Source organism: Chrysochloris asiatica, unplaced genomic scaffold (genome assembly GCF_000296735.1).
Source record: "Chrysochloris asiatica unplaced genomic scaffold, ChrAsi1.0 scaffold00107, whole genome shotgun sequence".
In the NCBI taxonomy this organism is placed as follows: domain Eukaryota; kingdom Metazoa; phylum Chordata; class Mammalia; order Afrosoricida; family Chrysochloridae; genus Chrysochloris; species Chrysochloris asiatica.
In genome coordinates, this window is record NW_006408625.1 from 3,280,558 (window position 1) to 3,301,910 (window position 21,353).

Here is a 21,353-nt window from a genome sequence, read left to right on the forward strand (position 1 = left end):
TAGAGGAATCCAACTGATTTTTGTATGTTAATCTTATACCCTGCCACTTTGCTAAATCTTCCAATGAGGTCTAGTAGCTTTTTTACTGAGTTTTTGGGGTTTTCTATATATAGGATCATATCATCTGCAAATAGGGAGAGCTTTACCTCCTACACCTACACTCTTGTTCTCACCAAAACTCTCAGCATATATAAAGACTTTTGTCTTTCTTTTCCTGGCCAATAAGTCACAGTTTTACAAACAGCATGACTGGGAGAATATTTGCTTTCCTAGTCATCGTCCTTGTTGTTGTTGTTGTTGTTAAATGCCATCGAGTCGGGTCCGACCCATAGCGACCCTGTACAGGGTTTCTAAGGGTGTAAATCTTTACGGGAGTAGAAAGCCTCATCTTTCTCCCGTGGAGCGGCTGGTAGTTTCAAACCGCTGACCTTAAGGTTCACAGCCCGATTCGTAACCACTACGCTACCAGAGCTACTTAGTCATCGTCCTTAGTTGTTCTCTTCTTTGCCAGTGGCCTTCTCCAAATGTCACACCTGAACTACACACATCTGATCTGATAACCTGGGATATTTCAAATCAAAATCTTGGATTTCACAAAGCCCCTAAAGCTTTGTGAGTCAAGAGAAGCCTCCAGCTTGACACCTGACCCATGGACTTGGGACCTGCAAGCCTCTACAACCAAGTGAGCCATTTCCTCGAGGAAAATCACTTTTTCTCTGTCAATATATTGTTGTTGTTATATGCCATAAAGTCAGCTCCAACCCATAGTGACCCTGTATAGGATTTCCGAGGAGCAGCTAATAAGCTTGAACCACTGACTTTGTGGCTCAAACCAAACTTGCAGTCCAGAGCGAGAGAGAGATGCATATATGCATATATATACACACACATTTTTTTTTCCTCGAGGAACTATCTCACTTGGTTGTAGAGGCTTGAAAGTACCAAGTCTATGGGTCAGGTGTGCCTGGCTGGAGGCTTCTTCTGACTCACATAACTTTGGTGGTGGTGGTGATATGTGATGTGTGATATGTGATGTGTTGTGGAGTTGGTTCCAACTCATAGTGACCCTGTATAGAGTTTTCAAGGCTGTGACTGATAAACCCAAGGTTATCAGATCAGATGGCAGGCTGGTAGCTGTAGAAGTGAATGAATCCAAGTTCATATATATTGGATGCAGGTCACATCCCCTTACAACTTATTGCTAATCATATCCAGTAACATCATGGAAGTGATTATGTTATATCATATAATAATATAATGAACTCATGGCCTACCCAGGGTGAGACATAAACTTAACAGGCTCACCAACTCACAACAACATCAGCATTCTATAGAAAAAAACTGAGGTTTACCAAAGTTAAGTGAGTTTAGTTACCCTTCAAGCTTGAAACTGAACTCACCACCATGGCTCAACTTTCAGCCCAATAATTTGTCCTGGTGTGGCACTGTGGGTTAATGCACTGGACTGCAAAGTTAGTTTGAACTGTAAGGTCAGTGGTGCAAGCTCGCCAGCTGCTCCTAGGAAATCCTATACAGGGTCACTATGTATTGGAACCAACTCAATAACACTTAACAACAACTTCTTAGAATAATCAGCCCAAAGAGCAGCATGGTGGGATGGTGCTCAGCAGACAGGAAGGGGCAGGGAAGAAGGAAAAATGGAAATGGGAAACACAAGCATTAAGGAGAAGCGTACTGTTACATCATAGGATTGCAATCAATGTCATGAAACAAATTTGTATGTAAATTGTTGGATAGAAAACCAAATTTCTTTTTTAAGTGGCATCCAAATCACAGTAAAAAGTTAAAAATAAGTAAAGTGAGTTGTTTAAGATCACATATCTGCCTTGAAATGGTAGCCTTATGAATCTAAATCCCACACTCTGTTTTTCTCCTTAGTAACCTCCATTGAGTGCTTCCAATGTGCCAAATACTGGTGCAAACCTTCTCTTACTTAATCCTCAAAATGGCCCTATGAGAGGTACTGGCATCAAGTTCCTTCCCATTTGATAGATGAGGGAACCGATGTATAGAAATGTTAAGCAGTTGACCACATTTCCACAGCTCAAAAGTGTCAGAGTTGGGACGAAAGTAGAGGTTAGTGTGACCCCAGAGCCCACCCTAATCCACTACACTCCGCACAGTCTCTACCCTTATCCCCACCTGAGAAGGGGTTTCTCTCACACCCTCATTCCTCCCAGTGACCCAGCCTCCCACTGTATTTATTGTTTTGGGAGTCACAGCACCTCTTGCCAAAGGTTGAAATTATAAACAATTTAATGTGTTCAATCTTTCTCATAGGCAAACTGTTCATTTTTTAAAACCTCTTTGTCCATATTAAATATTGTTTTATTAATTAGACCCACATTTCAGCCTGTGGTGGTTGTTTTTGACTGAGGATACTGTCAGTTAATCCCCTCTTCAGCTCATATGCATATTTGTTAAACCAGTAAGTCATCCTTTCTCCAGTCCTCCCTCCTGGTTACAATGAATAATTAATTAATCAACACCCATAGGGTTCCATTTTTTAATCTCTTATGAAGCCATGAAACTGAGCCACCCTACACTTACCACCTTGTCCACTGGGACAGCTTCCTGTGGAAGTCAGGACACCTGATGCGCAAGTGGATTTGTGCAAGACACCTTTAGATTTCACGCCAGCTCCTGCAGTTCATCAGTTTCTTTGCTAAATGTCCACAGACTATCTGTTCAATAATCTTACCACAAATTTTGCCAGAGATTATGTCTTCCCTTCTCTTGTACTCTTTTCCTTAGCAGATCGCCACCATCTCCTTTCCTCTCATCTCCATGATTTGATATCTCTCAGAAGTCTGTGAGGAGTCTCTGAGTGGTGCAAATTATTAAGGTGGACCACAAACTGAGAGGTTGATGGTTCAATCACACCTAGAGGTGCCTTGGAAGCAAAGCCTGGCAAGCTACATCTGAAATGTTTCAGACCATGAAAACCCCAAACACAGTTCTACTCTGAAACACACAGGCTTGCCATGAATTGCAATTGGGTTAAGGGGCCGTGGGATTTTTTGAGATCACAGGTGGAAACTTTTAGAACTGGAGCCTGTCTCTCACCTGGGTCTGGAATCAGAACTCCTTTAGACAAAAGAGACTTTCTTTCCCCGTACCAAGCATCAGTTCCCATAACTCTTGTTTTCTGACATGTACAGTCTGAAAAATATTCTCCTTGGCAGGAAAGTTAAAGCAAAGTGGGAGTCAGGTTTTATTCTTTCTGTCATCTCTTAAGACTAGTCTTCCTTATGCTCCCAATACCACATCAGAAGCCCTTTTTATTATCCTGGGCCTTTTCCATTCACCTCAGCTCTTTCTGAAGTTTTGTCTTCCTCACCGCAATTTTGCAGCTTCACAGCACTCTTGTTTTTAGCTTTGGGTTTTTTTCCACTCTCCGTTATTCCCCCTTTCATCTTTTGTACATATCCTCTGAAAACCTGTGCTTTTCCAAACCTCCTGCACAGGCACGTTGGTTTCGTTGTTCTCCATTTCCCTCTTCATCTCATTTAAAATATGTCCGAATGATCTCTTGCTATGTTAAATGTAGGGAGTCCCTGGATGAAGCCAACGGGTAAGCACTTGGATACTTACCAAAATGCTGGTGGCTCAGATCCATCCAGGATTTGGAAGAAAGGCCTTTCAGTCTGCTTCTGAAAGATCATAGCCTTGAAAACTCTGTGGAGCACAGTTCTGCTGTGACACCCGTGGAGTCGTCATGAGTAGAAATCGACTCAAAGGCAACAATTTTTATATTGAATGTGGCGATGTACCATCACACTTATTCATCTGTTTCTTGTCCCCGCACCCTCTGCCACCCCCACCCCCAAATTTGGAGCTTTGTACCTCACCAAGGAGTTTCTGGTTCATGGGTATTTAAAACCTGAAGACATTTTAGGTTTTGTATGGATGTTCATCACTTCCTGCTTTTGTAAGTTTCATCCTTCATTTTCCTATTCTGCTCATCAAAATACGTGGCGTTTGCTCAAGTTTTCTACTGTTGTGCTAAGTACAGAGCCGTTCTTTCATTATCGCCTTCTTGGGCAGATGAAATCTCCTCCAGGTGCTGATCAATGGTTTCATTCAGTATTGTGGGGCTAGAATCTACCTTCTTCATTTTCCTTTTGGTTCCTCTGAGGGATGTCTCCTTGTGTCTTAAATCACTTCAGCAATTGCCTTTTTCAACACCAAAGTAATATCCTGCTGTGCCTGCTACAGGAAAATGGTCCCTGGTGAGGTGAGACTTTCATGCCCCATAGCTGTTGAATCCATTTGGAAATGCACACAATCAAGCTTGTCATAGACCAGTAGCTTCGATAAAATACAGATTTATCAATTGAAGGCATACATGGCATTTTGTCCAGCTCACTTTGGTAGCCCAGCCAGGAGGCAAAGGCTCATTACATACATTTTTTTTTTTTTAAGATGGAAAAATTGTTGAAATAAAACAAATAGAGGACAGAAAATTCCTCATACTTTCCATCATTCTACCTCAAATTTTCACCCAGACTTTTAGTTGTCTCTTCACAGAGTGTGTGGACTGTGGTGTGTGTGTGTAAGCAATATGCCTAAACCTAGCTTATTAGAGGAATCCTGGTGGGGCACTGATGGTTAATGCACTGGACTGCAAAGTTTAAACTGTAAGGCTGATGGCTCAAGCTCACCAACTGCTTCTGGGAAGCCCCATACACGGTCACTATGAGTCAGAACCTACTCAAGGGCACTTAACACCAACAACAAGCTTATTAGAACTTTTTTGTTGTTGTATACCATCTAGTCAGTCCCAACTCATAGCAACCCTGTATATGGTTTCCATAGAACAACTGGTAGGTTTGAACTGCCAACCTTACGATTGGTAGTCCAGTGCTTATCCTACAGTGTCACACCAGGACTTTAGCAACACATAAAATTTGTTGAGTTTCTTTCCACTTGTTTTCTGAGATAATGTGTCAAAGAGGGAGCTTCAAAAAGTTCATGGAAAAATGGAATTGAAAGATCATGGAATAGTTCCACAAACTTTTTGAAGTCCCCTTATCTGCTTAAAGACGAACCCTAATTTCAAGTTAAAGTTCAGTATCTCACAAAAGGAGGGTATAAAGGAAAATTCTGAGTGTGTGTCTTAATAAAAAACTTTTTATTTTGAAATGATTTTAGGCATGCCCCTTGTCTGTGTAGAAGGTGTGGTCCGTATGGGTGACACTGCCAGAGGAGGTGACACTGTCAGTGTGTGTGTGTGTGTGACACCGTCGGGGAGGTGACACCGCTAGGGTGGGGGTGATGCTGTCGGGGTGTGTGTGACACCATCGGGGATGTGACACCATCAGAGGGGGTGACACCAAATGACTATCCATAAAGTTTTGTGCAGTGTTTCAGCAGCAATCGATTTTTTATAAAAATATCACTGTAGTTAGTTATAACAACAAAACATTTTTCATAAGCCCAGCTTGCATGTATTCGTATACCTGCGAGGCTAAACCCTTCTGTTGATTTACTGTTTGAACCATCTAATGTGCATGTATTGCCCAATTACAATGAGGCGTTGGATCATGGTTTTCACCTGCATGCACTGTAAGTACAGGCTCTTGTTTTTGTTAGTGCTGGTATGTTTGTAAGTCACTGGTTTTGTCCAATTCTTTGGTGTTTTAGCTGCAATATTGTGGTAAGTGGTGTTTGTGAACCTGTTTCAATGACTTCTTTGAGAATGAAGTAGCAATTAAGGCAAAAAGAGGAGAAAAATAAAAAAGAGCCTTCTGCTCAGTTACTAATAATGTAACTAGTGATGTTGCAGTTCAATGTAGAAAGATTTTACAGAACAATTTTGTTGTTAGTATTCATATACTTGAAGAAATATTATATCTAAGCAATTTGAAAGTGCATTTATCACATACTATTCTGTGATGAAAATTGGTAATAAAACTTAAGGGTTCTGTGTGAGAGGAGGGGGTCTGAGGGACGACACTCAGTTCTCACACTGAGTATCATCAAGAAGTTAGCAGAATTGTAGATCCTGTGTACCCTTCCCCCAGTGAGAGCAGCACCTTACATAACTACAGTATAATGTCTTTTTAATGTCTTTGCCTGCCAAGGAAGGGTTAGCTGACACTACCTGAACCCCAGTCAGAATCCATTATGATAATAATAGCAACATCTTTATTGTGCTTTCTAAATGCCTGCGGGAGCTCTGGCTGAGCAGTCTGAAACATCACAACAGCTTGATGAGGTGCCGCCGTCACTCTCATTTCCCCCCTTTCCACAGCCACCTCACAGAGTGCTAAGTAGCAGTCAACTTCATACCCAAATTCTCAACCAGGACTCATTTGTGCAGGTGGGGTCCAGGTTGGCCATGCAAGGCCCATTCCTACACAAGAATGTGTGGCACTGTAGGATAAGCACTGTCCTCTGTCAGTGGTTCAAACCCACCAGCTACTCCTCAGAAACCCTATACAAGGTGGCTATGAGTCAGAACCTGTATATGAATGAGACCCTATCCTGAAGACCCTCACACCTTGTGGGGCACCTGGACCTGGCAGATCCAGATGTTGAAATACTGAGTAACCCCCCTCTGTCTCATTCTTGCCATGCGTAGTCCCTGGCTTAAGAACCACAGTAGTGAGTTCATGGTGCTCATCTTTAGTGCCAGAGAGTACAGAGAGAGAACTCTGGCAGGTGGCCCGCCTCGGGCTCTGGCCAAGCTGACATGCCTTAGCACCATTCAGGGGCATCTCTCAAGTCACACCCGTGGTGACAGCTCTGCCGAACTGGCCATTTCTTCAGAAGGTCTGAATCACTGTGTATCGTGTATCACGTATCACTGCCATCTGACAGCTCTTGAAATATCCATAGTGTTGCTGTGATTGGAAAAGCAGGGAGGTGGGGTGAGAAAGGTCATGAACATCTCAGTTGTTACATTTGGTGCCAGTTACAATGGAAGCCGAGGGCATTTGCACCCAAATGACCTTAGTGACTTGATCTCTTGCATTCCATGTATTCCAGGCAAGGAAATAAATGTTGGAGTATAATGTCTTAGAGGAAGACCCCCCCCAATGAGATGGATTGGCACAGTGGCAGCAGCAGTGGTCTCAAGTGTAGCAGCAACTGAAGGAGGATGCAGGACTGATCCACATTTGATTCTATTGTATGCAGGGTCACTGTGTGTTGGAACTGACTCAACAGCACCTAACAACAAGATGTCTAAGAGATGCTTAGCACTTTTGCATTGAGGATATGCTGTCACATCCTCTGAGCCTCCTTGTAGTTTTCCCAGGTGAGGAAACTGCACTTCAGGAAAGGAAGCACGTTGTGTGAGGTCCTCCACATCGTATTTGGTACAGTCAGAATGAGAGCCCGGATCTATGAGAAGCCCCAGAGAGCAGCAAGAACTTGGTGTTCTGTGGCCCCTGGGTGACTCTGACAGTCTGTCCCAGCCATGACTCTGCCACTAACCAGCCTTGTTATCTCAAACCTCACTTTCTTCCTGTTTTAAAGGACAGAATCATAGCACCTGAGAAGAACTCAGCAAAGGACTGACACAAAAGGATGATTAGGAAATGCTATCTTAGTTCAGTTGTTGTTGTTGTGAAGTGCCATCGAGTCGGTTCCGACCCATAGCGACCCTGCATAGGGTTTCCGAGGAACGACTGGTGAGCTTGAACCACCAAGCTTGCAGTTCAAACGGCTTTGCAGTCTGGCGCATTAACCCACAGCGCCACACCAGGACTCCTAGTGTTACACAAATTCCCCATTAGGAATGGCTTTGGCTACAATTAACAGATGATTAAAACTATTAGTCTTATTCTTACACAATAAGGAGTCTGAAGGTAGGCAGTCCTGGACTGATCAGCAGCTGAATGTTGTCATCAGAGACTTCTCACCTCCTTTCATTCCACGCTGCACAACAATGGCATATTGGTTTGCTGCCTCATGGTTGCAAAAGGGCTGTGACAGCTCCAGCCACCATACTGGATCATCTTAGTACAAGTCATGTTTTTCCCTTTCATAAGGAAAGCAGAAACCTTCCCAGGACCCTTTGCCCAACCACAGCAAACATTTGTGCTTTTTAACTCATTGGCCAGGACAGTGTCTCCAGGCTACAGACAACACAAGTGAACAGTTCGCTTTTCAGATTTAGTTGTAAGGTCAGCAAAGAAGAAGATGGGCAGAATGAAGGTGGTTACGCCAGACGTATTCGCCGCCACCATGCCATTTTGAAAATATTTCTCTGGTCTTCAGTACGTTGGAGGTCAGTCCCCAGACCAGAGCACACAAACAGAACAGCCCATTTTCTAAAATGACACACTTTTATCCTCACAAAATGTGTACTGTTTTATGTACATCCACTTTTCCCCTTTAATGTTTTTATTGGAATAGAGCAAACATATACCAAAGTGCGCAGATCATAACTAGGTGACTCTGTGGATTTTTATTCTTTATGTTCATGGAAGTACCATGAACATAAAGGCAGGTCAGTACGTAGAACATTCCCAGCATCCCACCTTCCCTCCTTTGTCAGTACCATCTCATTTTTCTCATCACAGGTTGGCTTTACCCCTTCTTGGACTTCATCTAAAGGGAATTGTTTATTTGTATGTCTATGTCTGGCTTCTTTCACTCAGCACTGAGATTCATCTATGCTAGTGCATGGAGTCATCAGTTGTTTTGTCTCCAGCGTGCTCTCTGCACTTTGTCTGCACAGATCTGAGATAAATGTCATTATGAGAAGCGGAGTAGCACCAAAAGGGAACTTGCCGTTTTGTCACTCAAGACTTTTCCTCATAAAAGTCACCCCTTTGGTTCCATGGGAAACTTGCCTGAGCATTGCTCACCCTGGCACACAGTACTTTTAAAAGGAATCTCGTGGGGACTTGTATGTTTGCCTTGGATGCTATCCACTTAAAAGAATTCTCTTGAGCACTCTTCATTTAGAGCCGGTAGACAAAGAGAGCAAGAGAGGGAGATTTTCTGAAAGGACATTTTTAGGCAGGAGCTGGAGGTGGGTGGACAAAAACAACTCTTGCCCTCTTAGGAATGGGAACCCGGAAAAACAGCCTTCAAAGAGGTCTAAGTGGTTCTTGGGGGTCCATCCCCTTTTCTAGCCAGAAAACTCAAAACTACACTTTCTCACCAGAGACTGAGGCAACTGATTCTCATTGAGGATGCTCTAAGAAGCCTCCCCCCACCCAGGTATGGGGATTCCTATCAAAGCCAGTGGGGCTCCCATAATGAAAACGCTCACCCCATGACCACCCTGAGAGCAGGGAGTAAAGCTAATGCTTTCAATGGCATCTGAAATGAAGAGAGAAGGCAAGAGTTCTTCCATCAGGTAAACTGGAGATCAGGCAGGAAATGAAAACTATGCAGTTCCCTTTAGTGACTAGCCTGTGCTATCTGCTTCTTCTGTGCCTTGAGTCTGCTGGAGTGATGTCCTGAAACATTCTGCTGAGATTAATAAGTGGTTTGTGCTTGGCAGCTAGAGCACACTGCAAAGGGACTGATTTGGAAAGTTAGTTCATTCTCAGGCACTTTACTTCAAGTCCAGCATCCTTACACATTTGAGGCTCTGGTCATGGGAATGGTGTGAATGAACCACCTAAAACCATTGCCTCTAACATCAGATGAGACGCCTTGGATTCAGCAGTATCTATTGCTACAAAATTCAAATAGTCCAAGCGTATTGAGAAACTCCTATACACCATGATCTTTGCTGGGGATTTGCATATATTTTATTCATTGTTCCTCATAGAACTTGGGAAGCTAAATAAGATTATTCACATCTTTACAAGTGAATAAATTGAGAGAGAATTTAAGTAACAGCAAGTAAAAAGCAGGGTTATGATTCAAAACCAGGGGTGTTGGGTTCCAGATACCATGTACCTTGTGCTACACCATACTTGTTGGTTGCTCTGGAGTCAGCTCTGATACGAGATGAACAGTCAAACAGCAGAACATAGCATTGTCTAGTCCTGTGCCATCTCAGAATCATTGCTGCATTGGAGTCCACTGTTGTGGTTCTGTCAGGCCTGGTTTTGGAGGGTCTACCTCATATTTGCCCACTTCCCTTTTACTAGACACGATGTCCTTTCCAGTAATTGGTCCTTCCTGACAACGTGTCCAAAGTGAACAAGTTCACGTCTCGCCATTCTCAAATCTAAGGAAATACTGGTTACATTTCGTCAAAGACTGATTTGTTCATTCCTTGGCAATCCACAGTATATTCAATAATCTTTGTAATTCTAAAATGGCTTCAGGGTAAAACTTATTCTTAAAGGAGCCTTAATTATTAAGTTTGAATAAAGACAAATGGATAACATTAAGACTTTAAAACATTTATTTTAAAGATGTAAGTTCCTTATTCTTCCAACTAACTCTACATTTTCCAGTGCTTTCCCAATCCCTCAGTCCCATTAAAGAAAAAAAAAAGTTACAGATTCTTAAATAATTCATATTGGAGCTCAGATTCCTTGAGGGCCTGGCAAGCTTTAGCATTGGATAAACTGATGTAAAATATTGCCAGTAGCCAACCCCAGGTTGCCAACCCAAACATAAATCCCTCCTTGTTGAGATTATGAATTTATAAAATAAACTGCTTTAAATTATACCCGGTACTGAATAGAATTAAAGCACTGTTGAGCAACCCTTGAACATAAGAAATATGATGATATTATGGTCTAACTCGTTAAGTATGTGCTATATAAAGAAAATGTTACTCTACCATTTTAGACCTAACAAAGAGAAGACGGGGCACACGACTGACTTGGGAGCATCTGTCGTCAAACATGGGCTCAACCCAGAGAAGGCTTTCCTGCAGGTTCATTATTTAAAGGTAAGCAAATCAAAGTAGCAGAAGTTTTAGGTTCTGTAGCCCTTTTTAGGGTATGAGGATGAGTACAAAAAAGCATTACAACTAGAGTTTTAAGGAGCTCTGGTAGTGTAATGGTTACAAGCTGGGCTGCTAACCTCAAGGTTAGTAGTTTGAAACTACCAGCCGTTCCATGGGAAAAAGATGAGGCTCTCTGCTTCCCTAAAGATTTACAGCCTTGGAAATCCTATATAGGATCACTATGAGTCGGAACCACCACCACCATCACTAGAGTTGTAGTTCATATATTCTAAACATGTATGTAGTTCACACATTCCAAACAAAATATTTAAATGTGTCTCTGTGATCAGTGGATGGCCGCAGACAAATTCTTTCAGTGGTACATTTGTCTTAGTCTCATTAGGATGCCTTCAAAAAATATGTCTAGTCAAACTATGGCTTCCAAGTTAAATTCTGCTGAGCCATAGAACGTCAAGGCAGAGAGCTTGGCTCAGAATGTTATGGTGACTTTTCTGAGATTCCAAAGGGTACCCTTGTTAGATCTCCCAAAGGACACAGCCATTGTTTTTTATTTGTTTTTACTTTTGTTGTTAATGTTGTTTTTTACGGATCCAACTAAAAGATGGAGTCCTGCTGTGGTGCTGAAGGATAAGCACTGGACTGCTAATCTCAAGATTGGCAGATCAAACCTACAAACCATTCATTGGAAGCCTTGTTCAGGGTCGCTATGAGTCGAAGTTGATTCAGTGGCACCTAACAACAACAACTACCAGACTGGAATAACTGGGAAGCACTGTAAGTGGCAAAGGCCCAGGTAGAGAGACTCTGGGCCTCCCTTTCCTTTTTGTGCCTGATGTCATATAACCAGTAAAACCAGAGATGGTGCTGACATTAACAAATGCGTTGAAGGCAGAATAGTCAATCCTTACTTTCCAGGACCAGCTTTACTAGTAAGAGTGTCAAGGGCAGCCGGGGACAAGTGAGACAGGCCACTTTTGAAGCAAATAGGACAAGCACTGGACTGTGAACACCAAGGTCAGTGGTTCAAACCTACCAGCTGCTCCTTGAAAATCCTACACAGGATTGCTATGAAGCAGAACTGACTTGACAACACTAACAACAGCAACAACAACAGAAGCAGATCATGTGTGGTAGGGAAGTTTGAGTTTATTGGGTAAGCATTTTCTGATGCAGCCATGATAACCATCTTTTTTTTCTCTCTTTCTTATAGGGCTACTTCCTTCTTCGGTTCCTTGCCAAGAGATTTGGAGATGAAACCTATTTTTCATTTTTAAGAAAATTTGTGCACAAATTTCATGGACAGCTGATTCTTTCCCAGGTAATCTAAGGATCATCTATGAGACCATGATGTACAAATTGGTGGTGGCACGGCATGTGAGGGTTAGATTATGAGGGCATTTGAAAATAGAATAAATAATTCATTCTGTGAAGCAAGCATAATCCTGATACCTAAACCAGACAAAGACAGCCCAAGAAAGAAAAAGCTAGGGGCCAATGTCTCTTATGAATATATACGCAGAAATCCTAAAGAAATACTAACAAATGTAACCCAGCAGTATGTGAAGAGTCATACACCATGACCAAATGGGATTTATTACAGAAATGCAGGAATACTTCAGTGTTAGAGAGTTAGTCAACATAACACAGAACATCAATAGGACAGAGGAAAAGAACCACATGATCATCTCTATGGATACAGAAAACTTTGATAAAATCCAAAACACTTTTTCTTCATGACAATCCTAAAGAAGATTGGAATAGTAGGTAAATTCCTCAGTATGATTCAGGGCATATATAAAAAGTCAACCGCCAACACTGTACTTAATGAAAAAAGATGAAGAGCTTTCCCCTGAAATCAGGCCCAAGACAAGGGTCCCCATTCTCACCACGTCCACTCAATATTGTATTGGAAATCCTAGCACGAGCAATAAGACAAGAAGAAATAAAAGATCTTCATATGGGGAAAAAAAGTACAGTTATCTCTATTCACAGATGATATGATTCTTTGTATAGAATATCCCTGAGTTCATTAGAAAACTTCTAGAACTAATAAAGGAATTTAGTGAAGTTGCAGAGTACAAAGTCAACAAGAACAAAAAAACTCAGTTGGGAGTCTATACAACAGTGAGTAATCCTGGTGTGGCTCTGTGACTTAAGGTGCCAGACTGCAAAGCCATTTGAACTGCAAGGTTGGCAGTTCAAGCTCACCAGCTGCTCCATGGAAACCCTATGCAGGGTCACTATGGGTCGGAACCGACTCGATAGCACTTCACAACAATAATCAGAAAGAGAAATTAAAGAAACAATTCCAGTCACAATAACATCTAAGAATCGAATGACTGGAATCAATTTAACCAGGGATGTGAAGGACAGTGAAAGCTATAAAACATTGCTGTTAGAGATTAAATAAGACTTAAATAAGTGGAAAGAAACTCAGGTAAAATTTTTCTGAAGATAATTCAGAAAGAAAGGGCTGAAGCAGTACATTGACTGTCAGAAATTCAAGGAGATTCAGAAGAAGATATGGAACTAGGAATATCATTGCTGACATCAGATGGATCTTGACTGAAAGCAAAGAATACCAGAAAGATGTTTACTTGTGCTTTACTGACTATACAAAGGCATTTGACTGTGTGGATCAACTATGGGTAACATTTTAAGTGGACAGTGAGTGAAAAAGAGGAAGCTCCTCAATGAGACAGACTGACACAGTGGCAGCAACAGTGGGCGCAAACAACTGTGCGGATGGCACAGGAGTGGGTAGTGCTTCGTTCTGTTGTACGTTCTAAGTTCTCTGAGTTGGAAGTAACTTAGTGGCACCTAACAGTAACAATAACAGGATGGCTAAGATAAAAACCGACACTAAAAATTACCAGGAACTAACAAATATTGGTGAGGAGCTAGGGAAATTGGAACCTTTATTCATAACTGGTGGGAATGCAAAATAATACAACCATTGTAGGTAACAATATGGTGGTTCTACATAAAAAAAAACAAAAAAAACAAAAAAACAACAACAACAAAAAACTAGCTAACTACACTATGACCCAGCAGTTCCACTCCTAGGTATACCCTCAAAATATAGACTGGACTGAAGACTTGTACACCAGTGTTCATTGTAGTACTTTTCACAGTAGCCAAAAGGTGAAAACAGCCTCAATAGTCATGAACAGGTAAACAACTTAACAAAATATGGTACATACATACAGTGGAATACTACTTAGCTAGTAGGAGAAATGAAGTATTGATGCATGGAGCTGGGAGACATTATGCTGAGTGCAATAAGTTAATCTTAAAATGAGAAATAAGTTAATCATAAAATGACAAATACTGTATTGCATTTTGATATAAGTGAGGTCTCTAAAAGGACCTCACTTATATGAAAAGGCCAATGTATAAAGAACAAAGGTTATTAGTGGTGACCTGGGGCAGGAGAGACAGGGAAAATGATGTGACAGTGATGGAATAATTGCATTGATTAAGGTAGGGCTGCCACAATGATTATGGCAATTGCTCTCAATAAGTTGTACACCTATAAAAGGTTGAATTGGTAAATGTTGTATGATAAATACATTTACAACGGTGACAAAAATTAAAAGAAAGAGTGCTGCTAAAGCTGCTTATGTACAGCTAAATATTTCATGGGATTTGGCTCCTTGGTTTGGAAGTTTAGGGTCATGGGACTTCCCAGGTAATTGACTCATTAACATGGTTAGTGCTTCTGTTCTACTTCCTAGTTCACTGGGTGGTGCCTGTGGCCTTAAACTCTTGCAAGTGGCCTTCCAGGGCACAACAATTGGTCTGTATCCACCTGGAGCAACAGAGGAAGAAGGAGAGTCAGGAGCAGGAGGAGAACGTAGAATGTGTGGCTAATTGCCACCATAAACAACTATTTCCTTTTCCATCAGACAAGAACTGGAAGATGCCCAGTTACCATTACTAAACATTTGGATAGAAGATTCTGTGATGAATCCTGAACAAAAGTGGGAAAATGCAGAACAGAATTTCAGATTCTCAGGGACTTCCTGAAGTTTAGAAGTAACCATGAAGTCTAACCTTCATGAACTCACCCATGAAGGTTAGATGAACTCCTGAAACAATTGCCCTGAAATAATCTTTAAACCTTAAAGCAAAACTCTCCCCTGAATTCTTCTTAAACATGACCAGTCAAAAATGTCCATCTTGAGTATTAAACTCTTTTAAGAACTTTCTATTGGGATCAGATTGCCAACAGTAACTTGAAATATTAGCAAGGAATCTTAAAGGGCAATAACTTTATGTTTACTGGGGAGGAACAACTCAGAAAAAGAGGGTGGGGATGGTTGCAAAAGGCAAAGAATATTATTAATTAATGCCACTAAGTGGTACATGTAGAAACTAGAAGTGGTAAATGTTTTACTGTGTATATTCTCAACAACAGCAAAAATTTTTTAAAAAATTAAAGCTTAAAATATATACATTATTAAAAAATAAATAAAGGTAGAGTCCTGGTGTGGCACCATAGGATAAGCACTCAAACTCATGGTTGTTTGAAGTGCAAGTTTGCCGGTTCAAATTCACTAGCCGCTCCTTGGAAACCCTACATAAGGTCGCTATGAGTTGGAACTGACTTGATGGCAATTAACAACAATAACAATAAGGATAAAGGTTTACAATTTAATTCAGAAGGGGAAATAGGAAGTTAAAGTGAACCCAAGGAAAGTGCTGTTTCAAGGAAAGTAATCTTATAGACCATCTTGCAAGACAGTGGTGTATAGTTGCTGAGTAACCTTAAAAACAAAAACAGAAGAACCCTGCTATTGCCTCCTTCTTGTCCTTTAATCTCAGCTTAAATGTCGTAATCTTTATGTCATTCCAACTCTTCTGATGTGTCACCATCCTGTGAGTTTCTACCACTCGGCCATTTTCATGGCTTTTATTGGCATGGACATTATAATTACATTTTCATTTCGAGGTCTGTTTGCTAATTTTCTATCTCATATGTTCACTGTATAAGTTCAACAAAGCCAGAGACCAGTCTCTTTGTGTCACCAACATATATATATGCTGAGCTTAGTACACGTCTGACACACAGTGTCATAAAATTTTAATAAACAAATAGTAAGAAGCTATAGGGAGTCCTGGTGTGGCGCTGTGGACTAATGCATCAGACTGCAAGGTCATTTGAACTGCAAGGTCAGTGGTTCAAGCTCACCAGCTGCTCCTTGGAAACCCTACACAGGGTCGCTATGGGTCGGAATCGACTTGACAGCACTTCACAACAACAACAAATAGAGAAGTATCTAGGTAATCTGTACACTAAACTGTCAGTTCATAAGGCAGTGCTGCACACTGCGAGAAAGTTAACAAAGAGACAACCAAACACCAGACCCGCTGCTGTGGACTCAATTCCAGCTTATGGTGACCCTATACGACAGAGTAGAACTGCCCCGTAGGGTTTCTGAGACCTATATCTTTATAGGAGCAACCAGCTTTATCTTTCACCCATGGAATCACTGGTGTATCTTTCGCCCATGGAATCACTGGTTAGCAGCCCAATGCTTAACCCACTGCACTACCAGGGTGCCCATCAACAAAGAGAGAGCTTCTGAAAACAGTGCTCATAACTGATAGAGAAGAGAGGATGCTTCTTTCCTGTATGTATTAGTTTCCTGTTGTTAAGTGCCATCTAGTTGGTTCCAAGGCATGGCTGTTGGGTTTCAACTGCTACCCCTGTGGCCCGAACTGACCATGTGGTCAAGCACATTATCCTGTAGTGCCACCGGAACACCACAAATAGGTGGCTTTGAAGAGAGATTTCTGTTCTCACAGTTCAGAAGGCTGGGAGTGGGAACTCAGAGCACAGAGTCTAGGGGAAAGCCCCTTCTATCAGCTGTGGGGAGCGTTAGGGTGAGGAGCGGGGAGGAGGATTCTTTGTCTCTTGCAGTATTCTCTGGTCCCTTGGGGATCTTCATGTGGTATCTGTCTTTCGTTCTCTTGTGCTTGCTCCTGTTTCTAATCTGTTCTTTTGATAACTGACGAGTGAGTAGGTTTATGATACATCCTACACGGGTATGGCTCACTCACCTCACAGAAAACACTATTCCCAAACGTGAATACATCCACACTGAGAGAGGCTGAGATCCCAACACGTATTTTGGGGAGGAATACAATTCAATCCGTAACAGCACAGATTAGACTGAAGGCTGTTTTGGTTCTTTGAGAACTGTATTCACATAACCATTAGTCTCATTAACTATAGTGTGTGCTGTAATTGATCTGCATGTATAATATCAACACAAATGAAGGCAGAGATAAGAATTTAACAAGAGTGTATGCAGTGTTTCTCTACATTCTTTCTTCAGACCCGGCTTCTCCCCAAATACGTATGTATGTTGAATGGCAATTTGAAAACTGATTCCGATATCTTGTATGCTTGGTTAACTGATTAGCCAGAATGCCTACTGCTAACATTGATCATCAAGATACTGCAGGTTGTAATGACATTCACCATGACCTTGGAGGGTCTGATTTCCACTTCTGATGGAATTCTTTGTGCTCTCTCAACCAAATCATTCCGTTTTTCTGTTGCTTTTCTCTCTTGAATCAGACTAGCTTTACTGAGTTTTATAATTCACATAAAATGAAGTTCACCCTTTTTAAGTGGGTTTTAGTCTATTCTTAGAGTTGTAAAACCACTATCTTATTTTAGAACAGTTTCATTAAACCCAAAGGAAGCCCCGTTACCAACACTCATCCATGTTTCCTTCTTCACCCCTAGACCACACTGATCTTGCTGTCTCATAGATTTACCTGTTCTGGACACTTCATATAAATGGAACCATATAATAATAGCAGCTTTTTGTGTCTGACTCCTTTTGCTTAGCATAATGATTTCAAGGTTCAGCCATATTGAAACCATTATGGCTGGACCTTGAAACCAAGGTCCAGCCATAATGAAAGAACTTCATTTCTTTCTATGGCTGAATACTATTCCATTGTATGGATATACCATGTTTGTTTGCCCATTCATCAGTTGAAGGACCTTTGGGCTATTTCCCTTTTTGGCTGTTATGAATAATACTGCTACTGTACAAAATAATTTCTGTACAAAATTTTGTGTGGACATATATTTTCACTCCTCCACCTATAAGTGGAATTCCTGAGTCAGATGGTAACAGTGTTTCACCTTTTTGGGAACTGCTGGGTTGTTTTTCAAAGCAGCCATATCATTTTACACTCCCACAACAAAGGATGAGAGTTCCAATTTCTCCACATTCTTGCTTACTCATTATCTTTCTCTTGCTTACTCAGTATTTGTTATAGCCATCCTACTAGATGTGAGGGAGTACATGGTTATGATTTTAATTGGCATTTCCCTGATGGCTAATGACATCAAGCATCATTTCGTGTGCTTGTTGTCTACCTATATATCTTCTTTAGAGAAATTTCTATTTCAGTCTTTTGCCCTTTTCTTCATTGGGTTGTCTTTTTACTGTTGAGTTGTCAGAGATCTTTGCACATTCTGGATATGAGTCTCTCATCAGACCTTTTGATTGTTCTCATATAGTATTGGTATACTACCTGTTATTCTTTCCCCTGCTTACCTCAGACTTGTGTTGCTTTCCATGTGAACTACAGTTTGAAGCTCAGATATTACACATCTCTGGAGATAAAGGAGGGGAAGAAATCTACTAGAAGAACTTGATTATACGAATTCTTTTTAAATGTTGTTAAGTATTCCTTGCTAAGCTTCTCTGGACCGTGGTGGTGGTGGCTGTGTGCTGTCCAGCTGGTTTCAACTCATAGCAACTCTGTATAGCGTTTCTAAGGCTGGAAACAGAAAGCCTCATCTTTTTTCCCGAAGAGAAGCTGGTAGATTCAAACTGTTGACCTTGCAGTTTGCAGCCCAACATGTAACCCACTACGCAACTAGGGCTCCTTGGATCAAGGATGTTGTTAAGTGCCATCGAGTCGGTTCTGACTCGTAGCAACCGTGGTTTCTGAGTAGCAGTGGGTAGGCTTGAACTACCGACCTTAAATAGTCTATACACATCGTGTATCTGCACATAATTTGAAGAAGCATACAAATAATTTTTTTTTAAAGGTTTCATTTGTTTTCCAGTACTATGAAATAGAAAAGACACACTTTCTGGGTATTTAAAAGGTAGGATATTTAACAAGATGTGATAGAAAAATAGTTAAGACTATACTCTACCAAAGGTGAGACCTGGAAAAACCAGGCAGTCCTGGTCAGGTTCTGGTTTCAATAGGTTTCACTAAACCTACAATAGATATAAAACTTTAAAAAAATAACAAAAAGACAAATCCATGAAAAAAATGGGCAGAACACTTGAACAGATATTTCACTATAGAGGATATTCAGATGGCAACATGCACACGAAAAGCTGTTCAGCGTCATTAACCATTGTTGTTGTTAGGTGCCGTGGTGTCGTCAGTTCCAACACCTAGCTATTCTATTCCAAACCAAAACCAAATCCACTGCCATTGAGTTGACTCCAACTCAGTGATTCTGTATACTGTTTCCAAGGCTATAAATCTTCTTGAGACCAATAAGCGTCATCATTCTCCTTGGAGCAGCAGGTGAGTTTAATTTGCCGACCTTGTGGTGAGCAGTCCTGTGCTAATCCTACAGGGCCACCAAGGCTCCTAAGTGACACAAGCCATGGTATTTTCAATCATTTTATGTGCCTGGAATGAACAAGGAATATCAAAGAATTGATTGCCTTTGAATTATGGTGTTGGTGAAGATTATTGAGTATACAATGGTGTATTCAGAAGAACAAACAAATCTGTCTCAGAACCTAGTATTGATGTTGTTAAGTGCTATCCAGTCGGTTCTGATTCACAGTGACTTTGTAATAGGGTTTCTGAGGCAGCTGGTAGGTTTGAACTGCTGACCTTGTGGCTCAAATCCAGTGCTACTCCTACAGCACTACCCAGGAGCCTGGACCAAGTATGTTGTTGTTGATAAGTGATGTCCGATCCATAGCGACCCGTATGGGATTTCCAAGGAATGGCTGGTGAGTTTGAACCACCGACTTTGCAGTTCAAACAGACCTTGCGGTCTGGTGCTTTATCCAGCAGTGCATATCAGGACTCCAGGAACCTAGTATGGTAGTGGTGATAGTGTGCCGTAGAGTCGGTTCCGACTCATAGCGACCCTATACAGGGTTTCTGAAGCTGTAAATCTTTAGGGGAGCATTCTCCCACGGAACTGCTGACTTTGAGGTTATCAGCATGACTTGTAACCACTACGCAACCAGAGCTCCTTGGCACCTAGTATAGATGTAGCTTATTCCTATTGTGAGTACTCTTGCCATTGAATTATTCCTCCAATGCAGTCTTGACCTCTGACACCTACATAATTCACCAAATACAGTCATCCTCAGCTGTATTTCCCACGTTTTGCTCACCTCTCCACAGCAACCATTTCCAGAGAAAAGGCAAAATAAGGATACTTCTTTCTCTTTCTAAATGTTTGGGTATTTGTGAGAATTTATCAATAATCAGTACCACTACTGGTGTGGCACTGTGGATTAATGCACTGGACGTCGGTTTGCACCACCAAGTCAGTTGTGCTCCTCAGAAACCCTATACAGGGTCACTATGGGTCAGAACTGACTCAACGACACTTAACAAGAACTGCTGCACATGAGTTTTGGTGGTGGGGAGAGTTAATGCAGAGGAAAGGTTAGATGCTGTGTTTGAATTTTATGTTCTTTCCTTGATTGTTCCGTTTGAAGTTTATGACATGAATTAGTACTCTTGCTTGGATAATGCTGGTGACATTTTTGCTATTTTTTTTTTTTAATGGACTGTGTCTTTGTTAGGTTAACTATTGATGAGAAGGGGTGTGGTTCATTTTTCTTTACTTAACCATCCCTCTATTCTTCCCCAATACTTAATTCTTTCTAGTACGTTATTTCCCTCTTCCGAGCACACAGTCCAGCATTTCAGTATTGTCATCTTTCCAGCCCCACTAAAACTGCTCTAATAATGACTTCCTCCTGACTATTTCATCTCTTCATGATCCTATCTTATCACCCTGCTTAGCTTGCGTCAACATTTTGATGGTTTGTTTTGCTTCTCCTCCATCCCCACTTCCTCTCCGTGACCATGGTAATTATTTCTAAAACACCAGATAGAAATTGTTAACTCTGTATAATTGTCAAGTCAGTGTCTATCAGTTAATCTAGTGAAATCTGCATGCACCTGCTTTGTATTGAATACTTTTACCAAGACTGAAAAATACTTCCCAAAATCAGTGTTAGTTTTTTAAAAAAAATCATAATGCTTAATTTAGTGTTGTTAGGTGTTAATCAAACAAGCTGTCTGGGATGGATCTGATTAACATATATATTGTTAAGGGAGAAAGGAATGAAAAAAAAATAAATTCTCCAAGAATGTATTTTCAGTTTCTTTGTGACTAGGGCGTGGGCTTGTAAGACTTGCCAGGAATCCAGGTAAAATTTAATCCCAGCCCACTGAGAAA

General features: G+C 41.2%; 1 protein-coding gene across 2 annotated transcripts in view; it reads left to right on the plus strand.

Annotated features, from left to right (window-relative positions):
- LOC102830995 (chromosome unknown open reading frame, human C9orf3) overlaps positions 1 to 21,353 on the plus strand; it is a 541,746-nt gene that overhangs the window by 340,964 nt on the left and 179,429 nt on the right. For both annotated transcript variants that reach the window (XM_006867634.1, XM_006867635.1), the window contains 2 exons: positions 10,738 to 10,840; positions 12,069 to 12,176. In XM_006867634.1, the coding sequence (XP_006867696.1) occupies positions 10,738 to 10,840; positions 12,069 to 12,176 (211 nt within the window). The remainder of the gene's footprint in view (positions 1 to 10,737; positions 10,841 to 12,068; positions 12,177 to 21,353) is intronic.